The 19,330-nt window shown below is 35.6% G+C and overlaps 1 protein-coding gene across 6 annotated transcripts in view; it reads left to right on the forward strand.

Moving 5' to 3' along the window:
* The window catches only part of MAPK10 (mitogen-activated protein kinase 10), a 343,572-nt gene extending 325,416 nt beyond the window's left edge, over positions 1-18,156 (forward strand). For 5 of the 6 annotated variants that reach the window (XM_066280170.1, XM_066280166.1, XM_066280168.1 and 2 more), the window contains 2 exons: positions 978-1,055; positions 17,289-18,156. In XM_066280170.1, the coding sequence (XP_066136267.1) occupies positions 978-1,055; positions 17,289-17,431 (221 nt within the window). In that variant the 3' untranslated portion in view covers positions 17,432-18,156. Of the gene's footprint in view, positions 1-977; positions 1,056-17,283 lie in introns of all 6 variants that reach the window. The other variant, XM_066280171.1, reaches the window with a different exon arrangement.
* The last annotated feature ends 1,174 nt before the right edge of the window (positions 18,157-19,330 follow it).

The following is a 19,330-nucleotide window of genomic DNA, read 5'->3' on the forward strand; positions in this document are numbered from 1 at the left end:
TACTAGGATGAGGACATAGAGGAAAACAAAAGGTAGAAATGATCAAAAAGTGTTAAAAAGATAATAAGGAGATTTCACTGGACAAGGGGTCATGTTGATAAATATAAAAAATGAGCAAATATAAACAGTGAATCAGGTAAAAAAAGAAAAGACATTAAATGATAGACGGAATAGACTCAATTTGATTTAAATGAGGACCAGGAGGCACCCTCAGGTGTTTGTGGTAAGTGGATAAGCTACAGGATATCACTTGAGGAAGATGGACATGGACTAAAATGTGAGAACAAAATACCTGTAAGAGATGATGGCTATAGAAATTGTAAGTCATTTTAAGGCAAGCGTGAGCAGTGTTGAATGAGTTTTAGCTAGAAGGAGCAAAGTAAAACAAGATGAAAATATACAAGTTTAACTCTAGTAATAAAAAGCCAAAAATGGATACCAGTTTGGAAATAAATGTAATAATTTTTTTAATGTTGGTTTTTAGGCAAGCTTGGTATTACAAATCCAAGAGTTGAGTCTGGAAAAAAAGATGAAGTAAGAATTGAAAAATTAATGGGATGTAAGAGTTTGAAACCATGAGAATATAAGTTATATATAAATACAGTGATTTATTTTCAAGAGCAACATGGCATTCCTTAAGAAGAGAGTACAAAAGAAAAATGGATATTCAAGACTGAGCCATTAAAATCCTTAACCTATAAGTTAGAATGCATTAGAAATCCCCCAAAGAATTCAGAAAACACGTAAAATATGTAATACTCCTACGTTTATTTGGCCAAATGCTTTATTGAGCATCTGCTTTTGCCAGGCTCAGCTCTATTGTAAGTAAATATAGAGTTAGAGGAGTAAAGGACTCCCAATTGCTTTGTAATTTACTCAGTCCCACCAAAATGTAATTATTTGTCATAACTAAGGAATTTTCTCTGTGGATTAAAGAGAAATTTATTTTTTATAACACTGATCATTATTTCTTACAGAACTTATCTACAAGGAAGTAATGAATTCAGAAGAAAAGACTAAAAATGGTGTCGTAAAAGGACAGCCCTCTCCTTCAGGTACCCACTCCCAGTGAATAACCAATAAACCAGTACTTACGTATTTTTCTTGGCCTTGAACAAGAGCTTTGTGGCCAATAACACTGCTTATAGCTCTTATGAGTAAATATCCCATGACAGTTTACTGCTAACAATTTGTTTCACTCCCCCATGGTTCTTTTTTTGTTTTTTGTTTTAGCTAGAAGTGTCAAAGTAAAACAAAATGAAAACATATAAGTTTAACTTTAGTAATGAAAAGCCAAAAATGGATGCCAGTTTGGGAATTAAACTAATCATCTTTAATGTTAGGTTTTAGGAAAGTTTGGTTTTACAAAATCAAGAGTTCAATCTGGAAAAAAGATGAAGAGTTGAAAAATGGATAAAAAATAAGAGTGTGAAATTCACTGTGGCATTCATTCTGACTATTCAGATCATGGGATTTAAAGTCCTAATGAATCTTGAAGAAGTCTTAACATGGGCTGCTGGAAAGGTAACTAACTGCTCCTTATCCAAATGCAGAGCCATAATGCCCTCCCCATCACCAAGTCAATAGAGAGGTCAGGAAACCCTCCAGCAAAATCCTCTTTCAGCATTCACTCCAGTGTTTAAACTCCGCCCAGGGTTGGCATAATGGGAGTTGAAACATCACCCAAGATGGACTCCAACTGAAGTTAGCATGGAAAGTCCTTCAGTTTATGATGTACAGAATCTAACACACATTTGTACATATACATATTTTGCCATATAATGTGCTTTAGGATTACTTGAGATAACTTACTTGTACTTGTCAATGCTAATTTATATATATATATAAAAATTTAAAGAACTATGTTATAAACATGAAGAATATACAGAAAAGAGTTCTAGGAAATGTAGAGGCTCATACTCAGCTCAGGCTGGGAAGAATATAGATTACAAATGATCAGTTTAAAGAAAAATAAATTTGGTGTTCTATCTTTGATAAATATTTTTTCCCATGAATTTTTAAATGTTTTAGGAAAAAATATGAATGAATAAATTTGTTATACTACTCTGAATAACTAGTTTGCACCCATAACCACTATGTTGCCTAAACAGATACATTACAGTTGTGGTGTATTTTTCTCACCTCTAGACTTGGGAAAATGTTCAATTTTATTCCAGATCTGTCCTTTCCCCAAATAGGATTAAGGAAATCATTGGGATTGTCTGCCCACCCTATTCATTCTTCTTTTATCAGATTGATACAAGTCTGCAGAAGTTGCTTTTAACTTACCTGAATGTTCTGTCTGCTACTAATTAAGGAACTCAAAGACTGAATCCAGTACCCTGAAGATGCCACCTGCCAGTGCAGAAAATTTCCTTGTCTTAAGGATTCCCATAATGGCCAGAACATATTTTCCTATAATCATTAAGAAGCCAAAATGCCATGGGTCAGTCAAGGGTGCCCTAGCATCTCAAGCTGGGGCTGGGCACATTTTAGCAGTGTCTCTTCTATTCATCTTTAATGGAATTTCTTTTTTCCAAAGTGCTTAGAATCAGGCCATCCACTCCAGGACACCCCATCTTCTGCTTGTTTTGTCTTCTATTTCCTCTCAGCCCTAAGCAGGTCTCCACAAGAGCTAATCTGTGATGATGTACAAGTCACAATTCTCTTTTTAATACTTTCACAACACTTCTACAAACTTCTTCATGTTTCCATGATTCCTTCTGTGTAAACCGTAGAGCTCAGGAAAGGGAGAATGAGACTGACGATTGTACAAGTGAATCAATTAATCTTAAAAGGATGGGGTGAGTGATCTGCCATATGAAAAAAGCTTTAAAAATTTGATAAAGGAACAAAGTATACTCAAGGCATACTTTTCTAATCATTAAAACCATAGTTCTTATACAAAAAGAAGGTGACTATATGTAGAAGTATCACTTTACTCATTAAGGAGGGAAATGGCAGAATGACAATTACAGGTCAATCAAAATATAAGAAATTACAATTTATGTTATCTGTGGGGAAAAAATATAGACTTGAACAAGAATTTCATTGATGAGTGATCTCTATTGGCTTTGTGTCACTTACAAATGAAGCCTGGTAACTGCTTGCTGTCATTGATGGTCCTCTGTAATATACCCTAGATTTTTTCACACTGCACCCATTCTAGGATCTTATATTCTTATTTTACTAGGTTCTCCAACATTAAGAATGCTCCTACTCTAAAGTGTTGTCTTATCAAAAACCACCTTGTCCCCAAATATTTTTCATATCTATCCAAAAAGACTTTTCAAAGAATAGAATCTTTCCTTTCTATTGTTATTATTAGTTCCTGTATTTTAATATTGTCATATTACCCTTAGTGATTATAAATTCATTGAAAAGAAAGAAGATATATATTCATCTTTGTGTACCATGTAGTGCCCAAGTGCTGTGCCTTGCACATAATAGTACCTTGATAAATATTTATTAATTTGAAAATTGCTGCTCAGTTCCTCCCTCCACATGTTGCTTGGTGTTAATCCAAAGACTGAATTCAAGAGTGCACCATAGTTTTAATACACTTTGCAATTCAGTATATTCTTGGACCAGTAAATATTTATTTACCTATTAATCACCATGAAGATAAATGAGCCAATAACTGAGTAGCTGAACTGTTGCTATTGACATTTGCTCATTCTTCAGATAAAGGTTTGCTGCTTTCAGGTAGTTATTTGATTTATTCATTGTGGGCAATGTATATTCTTGAATTTTTTTATAGGCCTGTTTATAATGTGTTAATGATTAGTTCTAAATTATGTCACTTAGGCTCAACCTGCATGTAAGAGGTCTAAATCATTTTATAACCATTTCAGCTATCTATAATAATCATAAGTTATTTACCTTGTACATATGCCCTAAATTATAGTTTTCTGGTTTAACCGATTTATAGTAAGAATGATTGTGGATTCACTTTCACTTCATGATTTAAAGATATATATATATATTACTTAATTGAGAAATCATACCTATATAATATTTATTATGAGCTATTTATGTGTGATATATTTTTATGCATGATGTGGAGGCATAGGGCAGCCATGCACTGGAGCTGACTCTGCCAGCTGCAGGGAGCCAGCTGTGCTCCTCTCTCCGAACTACGAGCTTATTGACTTCATGTTGGTATTTTGCAATCCACCATGCAGGGTTTAAGACATGGAAATTGGCTGATTATACAGGTCAGCTTTTTTTAGCCCTGGAAAACCAAGTGTTACAGTTTTATTGCTACAATCTTGTGTCTGTATGTGTAGTCTGTTGTGTGAGTGTGTGTGCACACGATATGTATATATGCAGTAAACTATGCTAGAAATAAAAAACAATTACTAAGAACACTTTGAAAGTTAGCCTTTTTCATTATTCATTGTATGTTTGCAGATTATATTTTATTTTGTACATAGCTAAGAAGAAGTAATATAGCAACCTAGACTCCCTTAATAGTTAGTCATGGCAACACTGAGAACTCAGCAGCAAGGAAATAAGCTAATGCAGTTTCTCAGTGACAAAATGTTTCTAATATCCAAACCCATGTTTTAGTGATGCTTTTAAAATGTAAATGGGAAGTTAAGTGTGCATTTGCAGAAAATACATAGCTTTGAAATTTATTGATGGAATTGTTATATATCAATAAGAAATAAATCTAAATTTCAAGTACATTTCTAAATAAATAATTATATTTCTTTCTGCTATCTGATTTTACTTGCATAGTAATTTATTTTCAGAAATAGCATGGCTGCTTGCTTTCTGAATTGATTTGCAAAGACTGCCGAGGGAATTTCAGTTTATGAATAAAAATTAATTTTCTTCTAAAAGCGTTTTTGTCATAGAGTGTTAGAGCTAGAACAAATATAAGAGGTCATCTAATCCAAAAACTCTGTCTGTTCATCACTCCCATTCCACCTGAAAAAATAAACCTTTTAGAAGTAAAAGTGACTCACTGAATTACAGATGCTTAACATCAGGATGGGGAAAGATTAGTCAGAATCTCAAATTGAAGATAAAGCTTCTCATGTGATTATAATCTACAGCCTCTCCCCAAACCATATTCCACACACCATGGGCATGTGTCCTTCCCAATTAGAGGCACTGTTCTAATCCAATGATTTATTTTTTAATTTAAAAATCTTAGCCCCAAACAAGATGAGACTCAAGATCATGCAAAAAGAGAAAGGAATTTATTCCAGTGATTCCCTCCCCTCTCCATTTTAGTATTTCTTATAATTCTTAGTGTATACTTTGTGTGAGTGTGTGTGTGTGTATGTGTGTGTACTTCAGTAAAATAATTTCCTTTAAAAATGCAGAAGAACATTTCTCTCTTAAATAAAAGATACCTTACAGCTAGGTAACTTCTAGTTGAAATTTTTATTAGCTTAAGTTACTTCTTTAACAAAACCAAATTTTTCTTTTTCAAGTAAAGTTGAAAGTATAGCTACTTTTGCAGGTAAAGTTGAAAGTATAGTTGAAAGTAAATAGTTTCTTTGTTTACAACCCTATTAGTATTAAGAGTATTTTACATGTCATTTTTATTGATAAAAATTTGAAGTGCTTTATTTAAAGACATTTCTTTAAATGCACATCTCTACTGGTTTCTTTAAAAACAGAGTAAAAGGAAAGGATATTTATCACATGGCCAGGATATCCTGAGCAAGTGACATTACTGTCAAATTCAATTCAGTTCAATTTTTTGTTTGAGTTTAAGAGATTTTCACAAACAGTTGGTTAGAATTAACAACTTGAAGCCAAGAGTTATGTCTTGACCCTTCAATTTGTGCTTGGTTTTATGATTTACAAAGTTTATGTATTGTCTTAAAAGTATCACCCACTAAAGGCCAGAATTGGGTATAATCAAGAAGGCATTTATTATAGTGCAATACAAGAAGTCAACAGAAGCAAATATCTTTCATGTAACAGTTGGGTTCTGGTTACTGTTTAACAATCACCTCTTTAAAAAATGAGAACTGATTGTAGTATTTACCTATTTCTGAGGTGTAAATGTTCTCAGTGTGACTAATTTCAAGCTACCAATGTGACATTAATGAAGGCAGAATGGAAAGAAATGCTAATAATTGGCTTTCAAAAGCCACTAAGACCTTGGCAAGGTAGTTCAGTTGGTTCGAGTATCAATCCAGTCAGGCCAATGTTGTGGGTTCAATCCCCAGCCAGGACATGTACAAGAATCAACCAATGAATGCATAAATTAGTGGAACAACAAATCAATGTCTCCCTCTCTGCCTCTCTCTCTCAAATTAGTCAAGTAATAAAAACTTCTAAAAAGCCAACCCCAGCATGCCACTAGACAATATATATTATATGACTATTCCATAATAGTACTATATAGAGAGAAATGCTTCCCAAACAACAAGCAGATGTCACGAGAATTTTATAGTTGAAGCATTAGATGATAGGACTTCTTAATGAATTTATGCTATAAAAAATTAAGAGCCCTAGAAATACAGTTTATAAAGATTCTGAACTTTGAATAATTGAATACTAACTATAAATTGCATTTGGTATCTTTTTTAAAAAATATTTTTGGTCAAAATTAATTTTTATTAATAGAAAAAATACTCTACTTTCAGCTGTTATACTTGAAGTTGCTAATTTTAGGAAAAAGAATTTAAAATAATCACTTAATCCTATTTTGACTAAAACAATGAAACTGGTTTAAGAAAAAAATATTCAGCACCATTTGCTCATAGGTTTTTCAGACTTTATTGTCAAAGTTTCTGAAACTTTCCTGTCAAGAAGGAACAGGAATTGCAAAGCTACATGATCTTTCCAACATAAAAGACAGATATTACAGAGAGCCAGTTTAAGAACAAAAGGGGAAGAAAGGCAACTAATACTAAATAATTTTCCCTTAGCCAAAAATAGTTCAGTTATTTAACCAATAAATTGCATAGCCGGGAGAAATTTGCTTTCCCTCACAGAACCTATCTAGAAAAGTACATACAAAAATTACTAAATGTTTTGTTAGATTGAGTACTTACTCTGTGGTCAACAGTAGAGATTGAGAAGGATAGGAAAAATGAAGAGTATAATGATAAAATAAAATGAAACAAGGAAAACATAAACATGAGGTAACCCTGTAACAAAACTATATATAATAACGGGCTGACTTACCAGCCATGGCAGGCAGAAAGTTCCTAAAGTGTGTTAAAAATATGCTGCTTATTAAAATAGGTGCAGGTGGAGAGCTGTGTATTTTATAAGCTTTACCTGCAGTGTGATCCCATGTACATGAAGATCTTATTAAAAGTACTCTGAAAAAAAAAGAAAAAAAGCCACTCTGTTTTTTTGCTGCCTTCATTCTATATTATTTATAGATGTAAATTTGTGTTTTTTTCCTAGGAAAATTTCCTCAGTGTTCTTTGTATAATTTCTCTAGCTGCCATTGTTGTGGATTTGTGTTTATTTGTAAACATCAAATTGTGTTCTTATAAAGGAACCTTATCTCAGTTAAGTCATTTTTCATCCTTGTTTGAATCAGTACTCAGCTTTAACTGTGACGGTTAGAACAGGTCCACACAATCAACTCTTTTTGCCTAAGTAGAAAGCCTATCTCAAGAGAAGACCAGGACATTCTGGTTAATGTTTAACAATCTGTATTTATACAGAAATACTTGAAAATACTTTTTAGTTTGCATTATCACAAAAGGTTAATTTAAAACTTTCAAATCAGTTATTTTGTCATAATTTATATAAAACATACTAGCAAAAATCTCTCTGGTTACATGAGCATTTTTATTAATTATAATATTTATGAGATGTATATGTAATTATTTGATCTATTTAGTTTCTAATTCACTGACACCAAAACCTCCTATTCATTAAATCAGTTGTATTTTTATATAATAGCACCAAATTGAAAACAATTCCATTTACAAGAGAATCAAAAAGAATAAAATACTTAAAAATAAGTTTAACAAAAAGAATGCAAATATTTTACTCTGAAAATTAAAAAAAAACATTGTTAAAAGAAAGATCTAAATAAAGACATTTCATTGTTTAGTGGTTAGTGTTAAGATGACAATATTGTCCAAATTGACCTGTAGCTTAAACACAATAACTATCAAAATCACAGCTGCCTCTTTTGCAGAAATTGATAATCTGTTCTTAAAATTCACATGCAAGGGACAAAGAACAGCCAAAACAATCTCAAAAAAGAACACAGTTGGATAATTTACACTTCCTGATTTCAAAATTTCAGGATTCAAGACAGTGAGGTATTTGCAAGAGGTACATATTTAAATCAATGAAACAGAATTGAAAGTCTAGAAATCCTTACATAGTCATTTGGTGTTTAACAAGGATAAACCAAAATCCTTTACAGTCATTTGGTTTTTAACAAGGATATCAAGACAATTTCATGGACAAGAAACAGTTTTTTCAATAAATGGTGCTAGGCAACTAGTTAGCCACATACAAAAGAATGAAGGTAGACCTTGACCTCATACCATATGCAAAAATGAACTCAAAGTAGATCATAGACCTAAGTGTAAGAGCTAAAATATAGAGGTAAAAAAGTATAGGAGAAAATCTTGATCTTGGGTTAGGAATTTTTTTTTAAGATATGGCTAAAAGTGCATCCAACAAAAGAGGATAAATAGATAATTCCAACTTCATCAAAATTAAAAAAGACTTGTGTGCTTCAAAGGAGAGCATCAAGCAAGTGAAAAATCTTACATGATAAGGAACTTGTATTCAGAATATGTAAGAACTTCTACAACTCAATAATACAAATAAAATAATAATTTTAAAATGGCCAAATAATCTGAATAGACATTTCTCCAAAGATATATAAATGTCTAACAATGACATGAAAAGACACTCAGCATCATTAGCTCTTAGGCAAAAGCAAATCAAACCACAGTGAGATACCATTTCACATACAATAGGATGGCTATAAACAAAAAGAAAGATAAGTGTTGAAGAGGGTAGGGGGAAATTGAAGTCCTCCTACACTGCTGGGAAGAATGTAAACTGGTACAGCCACTTTGAAGAACCATTTGGCCATTTCTCACATGTTAAACTTAGAGTTGCTCTATGACCCAACAATTCCACTCTTAGAAATAAAACTTGCACAAGAATGTTAATAAATAATTATTCATAATAGCCAAAAGGTAGAAACAAGGTAAACATCTACCCAGTGCCCATCAGCTAATAAATACACAAACACTATGTATCCATACAATGGGATACTATTCAGTCATGAAAAGACTGAAGTATTGATAACTACCATACAGCATCAAAGAACCTTGAAACCATTATGCTGTGTGAAAGAAGCCAATCACAACAGATTACATATTGTATCATTCCATTTATATGGTATATCTGGAAGAGGCAATTTTATAAAGTAAGTTCAACAGTGAAGTTCAACAATGCCTAGTGTTAGCAGCTAAGTGAGAATGAGGGTACAGGGTTTTTTTTAGGGTGATGCAATACAATACAAAATTGATTGTAGTGATGGTTGTGCAACATTATGTGTATCCTAAAAACCACTGAATTGAACATGTTTGTTAATTGTATCTCAATAAAGCTATTACCAAAATATATTTGGGCAACATTTTATACTTCATGTTAAAATAAATCTAAACTATAGCACCATGATTTGAAAGTCATCCTGGTGTAGGAATCTATCACCAGGAGATGACTGGACAGTAAGAACAAATCAGTCTCACTCTGTCAGCTCATCATTGATAGAATCTTACTTAGAGGCTCATAAATAGTTTTATTATCTACCCTTTAATAAGGATGTAAAGAAATTGGAGACAATTCTGACGGGTAAATTGTAGTGATACTAAATTATTAGAGACCAAGCTTATAAAAGAACATGAGGATAATTTAATCCAGAATCAGGGGGAAAAACAGAGCTGGGCATTTGGTATATGTAAAGGAATTAAGGGTTGTCAGCTAGTATGTGAAATCTAGTAAATGTCATGAGAGGAAATGAACTAGCCCTGCACCATATCTATAAAGGATATAATTAAATATAGTTGGAATAGATTTGAAACCAGATAACTTTACATAATGCATTATTCTGATAATGAGAGTAATTATTTACAAAAGAGCTTTAAAAATCTAGAGACATTAAAAAAAATCTAGAGACATTTAACATTAAGAAGTATTGATACTTCTGAGAGTTTACAAAAACATGAAAAATATACAAGCCTTTTTTTCATATAAAAATGTCATGTTAAAAAGACCATATATTAAATAAGTACAGTTAGAGAAACTTCTTAGCAAAAAGAAATATATCAAGTTTAATAGTTCTTATCATTAATATGATGATCAGTCAGTGCATATTATCTTTCTGCATTTTTTTACATTTCTATAATTTACTATATATATATAATCAACAAATAAGAATTTAAAACACATACAGAATACATATAATCCATCTTAGTTTACATGTATGGATCCTCTCCAGATACTTTTACATTTTTATTAATTGATTTTAATTTTATTAATTTATTGTGTTTACATAGATTCTAATGTCTCCCATTTTCCTCAGTATATCCCCCCTATCTTCCTCCCTGTAACGCCCTCTCCCCTTCCCTCCAGGATTTGCTTTTCTGCTCTCATCCCATCCTATCACCCTATCATCCACTTTCCCTCTGTCTCTTTCTTTCTGGATCCTTTGATCCCACCTCTGTCTCTATTTCGCTCCTCAGTTTATATTGTTCGTTGGATTCCTCATATGAGTGAGGTCATACGATATTTTTCTTTCTCTGCCTGGCTTATTTCACTTAACATAATAGTTTCCAGGTCCATCCATGTTGTCGCAAAAAATAATATTTCCTTCTTTTTCATGGCCCCATAGTATTCCATTGTGTATATGTACCACTGCTTTTTAATCTAATTGTCCACTGCTGGACACTTGGGCTGTTTCCAGGTCTTGGCTATTGTAAACAATGCTGCCATAAACATGGGGGTGCATTTCTCCTTTTCAAACTGCTCTATAGTATGCTTGGGGAATATTCCTAAATGTGGGATAGCGGGGTCAAAAGGAAGTTTGATTTTTAATTTTTTGAGGAATCTCCTTACTGTTTTCCACAGTGGCTGCACCAGTCTGCATTCCAACCAGCAGTGCAGGAGGGTTCCCTTTTCTCCACATCCTCGCCAGCATTTATTCTATGTTGTTTGTTGATGAGCACCATTCTGACTGGTGTGAGGTGCTATCTCATTGTGGTTTTAATTTGCATTTCTCTAATGATTAGTGATGTTGAGCAGTTTTTCATCTGTCTATTGGCCATCTGTATGTCCTCTTTGGAGAAGATCTATTCATTTCTTTTGCCCATTTTTTTTTTGTATTTTTCTGAAGCTAGAAACCGGAAGAGACAGTCAGACAGACTCCCGCATGCACCCCACCGAGATCCACCTGGCACACCCACCAGGGGGCGACGCTCTGCCCACCAGGGGGCGATGCTCTGCCCCTCCGGGGTGTTGCTCTGTTGCGACCAGAGCCATTCTAGCGCCTGGAGCAGAGGCCAAAGAGCCATCCCCAGCACCCGGGCCATCTTTACTCCAATGGAGCCTCGTCTGTGGGAGGGGAAGAGAGAGACAGAGAGGAAGGAGAGGGGGAAGGGTGGAGAAGCAAATGAGCACTTCTCCTGTGTGCCCTGGCTGGGAATTGAACCCAGGACTTCTACATGCCAGGCTGACACTCTACCACTGAGCCAACGGGCCAGGGTCTTTTGCCCATTTTTTAATTGGACTATTTATCTTCCTGGTGTTGAGTTTTACAAGTTCTTTATAAATTTTGGTTATTAACCCCTTATCAGACGTATTATCGAATATGTTCTCCCATTGTGTGGTTTGCCTTTTTATTTTGTTCCTTTTGTCTTTAGCTGTGCAAAAGATTTTTAGTTTGATATAGTCCCATTTATTTATTCTTTCCTTTATTTCACTTGCCTGTGGAGATAAATCAGCAAATATATTGCTGTGAGTGATGTTGGAGAGCTTATTGCCTATGTTTTCCTCTAGGATGCTTATGGTTTCATGACTTACATTTATTTATTTTTTATCCACTTTGAGTTTATTTTTGTGAAAGGTGTGAGTTGGTGGTCTAGTTTCCCAACATCATTTGTTAAAGAGACTGTCTTTATTCCATTGTATGCTGTCACCACCCTTGTCAAATATCAATTGCTCATAAAGGTGCGGGTTTATTTCTGGGTTCTCTGTTCTGTTTCATTGATCTATATGCCTGTTCTTATGCCAGTACCAAGCAGTTCTGAGTACAATAGCCCTGTAGTATAACTTGATGTCCAGATGTATTATACTACCCACTTTATTCTTCTTTTTCAAAATTGCTGAGGCTATTTGTGTTCTTTTTTGTTTCCATATGTATTTTTGGAATATTTGTTCTATATCTTTGAAGTATGTCCTTGGTATTTTAATTGGTTTTGCATTGAATTTATAAATTACTTTGGGTAATATGGACATTTTAATGATGTTTATTCTTCCTAGCTATGAACATGGTATATGCTTCCTTGTTTGTATCTTCCTTGATTTATTTTATCAATGTTTTATAATTTTCTGAGTACAGTCTTTAACCTCCTTGGTTTAATTTACTCCAAGGTACTTTATTTTTTTGGTTGCAAAGGTGAAGGGGATTGTTTTCTTAATTTCTCTTTCTGACAGTTCATTGTTAATGTATAAAAATGCCTCTGATTTCTGAGTATTAATTTTATATCCTACTACCTTGTTGAATTTATTTATCAGGTCCAGTAGTTTTTTGACTGCAACTTTAGGATTTTCTATGTACAGTATCATATCATCAGCAAATAATGATAGTTTTACTTCTTTTCCAACTTGGATGTCTTTTATTTCTTCTTGTTGTCTGATTGCTGTGGCTAGAACTTCCAGAACTATGTTGAATAAGAGTGGTGAAAGGGGGCACCCCTGCCTTGTTCCTGATCTTAAGGGAATTGCTTTTAACTTTTGCCCATTGAGTATGATGTTGGCTGTGGGTTGGTCATAGATGGCCTTTATCATGTTGAAGTATGTTCCCTGTATTTCCACTTTGCTGAGAGTTTTTATCATAAATGGGTGCTGGATTTTATCAAATGCTTTTTCTGCATCTATTGATATTATCATGTGGTTTTTGTCCTTCCTTTTGTTTATGTGATGAATCACATAGATTGACTTGTGTATATTGTATGAGCCTTGCCTCTTCAGAATAAATACCACTTTATCATGGTGTATGGTTGTTGTTTTTTTAATATATTGCTGGATCCGGTTTGCTAATATTTTGTTGAGAATTTTAGCATCTAAATTTATCATGGATATTGACCTATAGTTTTCTTTCTTTGTGTTGTCTTTGCCTGGTTTTGGAATCAGAATTATGCTCGCCTCATAAAAGGAGCTTGGAAGTCTTCCTTCCTCTTGAATTTTTTGAAATAGCTTGAGAAGGATAGGAGTTAGTTCTTCTTTGAATATTTGGTAAAATTATGCCTGTGAAGCCATCTGGTCCTCTTTTACTATATTCTTTTCCCCCTTTGTTCTGTTTACAACAGGCCCCTTAACATTTCTTGCAGCATTGCTTTGGTTGTAATGAATTCCTTGAGTGGTTGTTTTTTTGTTTGTTTGTTTGTTTTTGGTCTGGGTAGTTTTTATTTCTCCTTTAATTTTAAACAATAGCCTTACTGGATAAAGAAGTCTTGGATGTAGGCTCTTGTTCTGCATTACTTTGAATATGTCTTGCCTCACCCTTTTGGCCACAAGTGTTTCTGTTGAGAAGTCAGATGTCATCCTTATGGGGACTCCTTTGTAGGTGATAGCCTTTTTTTTTTCTAGGAGCTTTTAATATTTTCTCTATCTCTTAGCTTTGGTATTTTAATTATAATGTGTCTTGGTGTAGACTTTTTTGGGTTTCTGTTTAATGGAATTCTCTGTGCTTCTTGAACTTGTGTGGCTTTTTCCTTATCAATTTAGGGAAGTTTTCAGCTATGATTTCATTGAACAAGGTCTCTAACCCTTGTTCTTTCTCTTCTTCTTCAGGAACCCCTATGATGCGAATGTTGTTTCTCTTTAGGTTGTCACAGAGCTGTCTTAGAGTTTTCTCAGATTTTTTCAGTCTCTTTTCTTTTTGCTGCTTTGCTTACATGCTTTCACTTATCTTGTCCTCTAGGTCACTGATTCGATCCTCTGCTTCATCCAGTCTGCTTTTAATTTCTTCCAGTGTAGTCTTCATTTCTGATATTATGTTTGTCATTTCTGTCTGGTTCTTCTTTATGATTTCCATATCCTTTTTGATGCTTTCAATTTCTTTATTGAAGTGTTCATTAAGTCCATCCATTGTAGCTTTGAGATCTTTAAGCATCCTAAAAAATTATTATTTTATACTCTGCATCCAGTAATTTGATTACTTTCAATTCATCCAAGACTTTATCAGAGGATTTATCTTGTTGAAGCATATGACTTATGCTTCTCTGCCTACCCATTATTCTCCATTACTTATGGGCTTCTTCCATCTGTGATCTCCTTACATAATAGAGCCTCTTTGAAGTCTTGATTTGTTTGTTTTCTTCTCAGTTTTCTTAACTCAGTGGTAGTCAGTCTTGTTTACTGATCTCAGCAGGGAGCTTATTTGGAGCTGTATCCAGGAATGCAGTGGTTTAATTTGAGACTCTGAAGGCCCAATCTGTGCCAGCTTCTCTCTGGGGGTGGGCAGGGTGCTTTCTCTATTTCTGTAGGGGGAAGTGCATCTCAGATCTCCATGAAGACCTGAGTTACTGCCCCTCATCCCCACTTCATGTTTTCAGCTGTGTCTTGTTGCTCTGATTGGAGCTAGAGAGCTTTCTGGAGGTGGGTCACCCAGAACCACTTTAGGCTTGTGCTTTGTTGAGGGTTCAACCCCTCCCCCAGCTATGGACACCTCTGCACCAGATGAGGCAGCTTCTCAGGTCATCCCATGCATTCCTCTGCCCATCTCCATCTGTCTCTCTCTCTCTCCCCACTTTCCTTTTGGAAGACAAACCTGCCCTCTCAGCTCACCTCATTCCCAGGTCCCCAGGCAAGTGGCTGTGAGTGATATTCTCTGCTCTTCTCCTTGTAATGAGAGCCCTTCTGGGCTCTCAGTCTCACCCCACCTTTGTTTCCGAAAGAAGGGGAGACACACCACGCCTCAATGCTCCCTACCAGGCTCAGTGTGGCTTCTTTGCTCCTTAGTTTTTGAGACCTATTCTAATCCAAAATTGGTTTTTTATGCTGATTGTTCCTAAATTAATTTGTAATCCAGTTTGGTGGTGTGAGCTGGGAGTCTGTGCATCTGCCTACTCTGCTGCCATCTTTGTTCTCTCCTACTTTTACATTTTATTCACATTTTTTCAACTGGCAGAAAAGTTCACCCCAGGAGCACAGATGGTATTAACCTTTCCATTTCATTAGACTATTTTTTTCTGATTCACTAGTTTTAAGTGATAATAGTACTGTAACTAATTTTAGATTTATTATTTTCTATCAAATATATTTAGCCCATTATATTTGTTCAAATGAGATACAATTTTAATGACAATTCTTCATCTCTTATTTTATTGGATGACCTATACTGTAAGTGTTTTAAATAGAAAACTGTTTCACAAAGCATAACTTATGCCACCCATTTTGCTTAAGTATAAAGAATATATAAAGAGAAAAATTAAATTGACTCTTTCCAGGGTGCCATGGTTTAATTATACCTCACAATACCTCTGGTTCATCTTTTCTTTATAATAGTTCTCAAGCCTACTATAACACAGCAAGTATTTACTGAGAAATTACTGTGAACAACATTCTTCTCGTAGTTTCAAAATCATTATATTCCCACATAAATAGATAAATAAGTTTTTTGTAAATTATTCTAAATTGATAATTCAAAGTTTTTATTTGTAGATTCCCAGGCAAACAAGCTTGCTAGAAATTAAACACACAATCTTAAAGCACACTCTAACTTCTCTTGTTTTCTTTCTTTGTTTTGTTTTGTTTTCTTTTTGTCTATGGCAACTTTCATTAAATATCCTACTTGGCTTTTCTATATGGATTTTAAATTTGATGACAGTATAATGACTATGTCTGTGATGGCAAACCTTATAAAGACTGCCCACTTTTGCAGTGCTGGTCAACCTGGTCCCTACAGCCCACTAGTGGGCATTCCAGCTTTCATGGTGGGCCAATTGCGGTGTCATTTGGTTGCTCCGCTAATGACCACCATGAAAGCTGGAATATCCACTAGTGGGCAGGAGGGACGAGGTTGACCAGCACTGCAAAAGTAGGCGGTTTTTATAAAAAGGTTTGCCATCATGGTACTAGATAACAATATTTTCTTACTGTGTCTTCCTTCCTCTAGAGCTGTAGGCTCCAAATAATTCAGATATCTGGGCTTCACCTCAGCCCAAATTTCTGGGATAGGATCCTTATGTGTATTTGTTTTAAAAGCTCCCTGCACTAAAAACACCCAGATGCCAAATAGTAAGTACATTGAAGGGTTTTGCTCATCTGCTTTCTCCATAGAACAGCTGTCTGCAACCCTTGACTACACAGAATCTGGGAAGCTTTTAACAAAAGCAAATGCCTTGGCTCCATCCAAGACCAAGTTTTTTAGTGTTATTTTTTTTTTCTTTCAAGTGCATTACAGGTGATTTCTAAGGTAAAATACTATTTGTTAACTACTGCTTGATCAGGTGGTAGCATAGTGGATAGATTTTCAACCTGGGAGGCTGAGGACCCAGGTTCAAAACTCTGAGGTCACCGGCTTGAGAGTGGGCTCACCAGCCCATGCTTGAGCATGGGATTGTTGACTTGAGGGTGGGATCATAGACATGAACCCATGGTCATTGGCTTGAGCCCAAAGGTCACTGGTTTGATGCCCAAAGTTTCTGACTTGAACAAGGAGTCATTGGCTTATCTAGAGCTCCTCAATCAAGGGACATATAAGAAAGCAATCAATGAACTATTGAAGTGCCACAATTATGAGTTGATGCTTCTTGTCTCTTTCCCTCCCTCTCTCTCTCTGTCTTTTGTGTTTGCCCTAAAAAAATAAGATAACTACTGCACTAGCTTGTGAGTAACTTGTGACCTGGGACTCTGCATTGTTATGTCTTTATTTTCACCATCTAATATAGTACCCTAGATTAGTTGTTCTATGAAGGCTTGTCAAATGAATGATGGACTAGATGTTTCCTATTATATTTGCTCATGCCTGCATCCTGAGTGTCATTAAGTTGAGTCTAGTTCCAGATTTAGTCATGTTGGTCTTCATTTTCTTAGCACAGGTGCAGCAGTGAACAGCAGTGAGAGTCTCCCTCCATCCTCATCTGTCAACGACATCTCCTCCATGTCCACCGACCAGACCCTGGCATCCGACACTGACAGCAGCCTGGAAGCTTCCGCAGGACCCCTGGGTTGTTGCAGGTGACTAGCCGCCTGCCTGCGAAACCCAGCATTCTTCAGGAGATGATGTGATGGAACACACACACACACACACACACACACACACACACAAAATGACAAGAAAACAGGAAGGGAGAGAATCCAACCCTAAAATTTAAACAAATCTTTCAGCCTGCTTCTTCTCCAGAGTTCTGTATTGCAGCTAAGCCAAATGTATATTTAACTTCTAGTTGCTCCCGCTTTGGTCTTCTTCCAATGATGCTTACTACAGAAAGTAAATCAAACACAATTAGGGAAGCCTTTTCCATGAAGTGTAATTTTAATGGCTGCAAAACCAGTGACCTGTAACAGCCCTTTCAAATGGCATGACAAGGTGTGCAGTGACCCCCATCCAGCATGTGTGTGTCTCTATCTTGCATCTACCTGCTCCTATTGGCCTAGTCAGATGGATGTAGATACAGATCCGCATGTGTCTGTATTCACACAGCACTACTACTTAGAGATGCTACTGTCAGTGTCCTCAGGGCTCTACCAAGACATCATGCACTGGGGTACCACACGGTCCATTTCATGTGATCTATTACTCTGACATAAACCCATCTGTAATATATTGCCAGTATATAAGCTGTTTAGTTTGTTAATTGATTAAGCTGTATGTCTTATAAGAAAACATGTAAAGGGGGAAACATGGGGGGAGTGAGCTCTCTCGGACCCTTGAAGATGTAGCTTCCAAGTTTGAACTGATTAAATGGCACCTGTATACCAATTTGTAGAAACAAGATATGTGATGCTTATGTACAGCGTGGGGGTGGGAGGGGGTAACAGTTTTCAAACACTAAAGGGTGTGGTCTTTAAAAGGAAGGTGGGAGTAAAAGCTGAGGCTCTTTTTTCCGAGAGTGTGTGGGTAGGACTGACTAGAGCCGTGTCACAGTGTGGAGGGAGACCTAGAGAAGTGTGCTGCCCAGACACTAGAGATACTGATGTCCATAGTTCAGAGAGTAAACCTCATTTGTCATTTACAAATTCTGTGTCACAGCTGGACAGAGAATGGCAGGTGCCGAGACAGAGGTATTCGGTCATAAGAATCACTCCCAGGAACATAGTGGGGTGCCTCCGTGTGAGGTCCTTCATAGAAAACGAGCCCCTTAGATGATCTTCAGACTGTGGGTTGTGCTCCCCAAGACTGGGCTAATTCCTAGGTTTATACCCAAGACTGGGCTAATTCCAAGGTTTATACCCAGTCATAGTTTTACTTTGAAAAATAATATTACTTTCTTCTTCTGGAATTATAAATAATAATAATTACTTTAAAAACAAACAACAACCCAAAGCACAGGGTGATCCTCAGGTTAGCAGTTGAAAACATTTCCACAGCTGTTTTTCTTTCTCAGGATTTCCCTGACTCTTTAATATGGCTGATGTTTTATATTTATTTATTTTTGTAAGTTTAACCATCCAAGAAGGGCTGATGATTTGAGTTTAGTACTGCAGTCGATGCAACAGCAATAACTCTGTTTGTCAGTTACTGCTGCTAAACAGCTTTAGCAATATGAATTTGTCTTAAAAGCCATGAATGAAGCATTTATGTCAATGATAAAATCATGTCAATGAAATTATGAACTATGTCAATGAAAGTGCTTTCCCGAGCACCTAAGGAGGCATTGTGAAACATCTTGGTTGTATACAAAGCAATACCAGGGTGACATCTCAGCAGTACTAGGAACCGGATTGAGGCCTCCCTTCTTAGTCACTTTGCTGAGCTACCCAATCATAGCTCTTTGCACATTGACCGCGTTTGGTGCTTGCCAGTGTGATGGTATTTCACCTGAAGAAGTAAAATGCAGGATACAGATGGGCGATGAGTGTGATATGCATGGCAAATGGAGTCTCTTCAAGACTAGAGCATACAAGAGTGCTAGTGCAC

The sequence above is a fragment of the Saccopteryx bilineata genome, chromosome 5 (assembly GCF_036850765.1).
Source record: "Saccopteryx bilineata isolate mSacBil1 chromosome 5, mSacBil1_pri_phased_curated, whole genome shotgun sequence".
Taxonomy (NCBI): Eukaryota; Metazoa; Chordata; class Mammalia; order Chiroptera; family Emballonuridae; genus Saccopteryx; species Saccopteryx bilineata.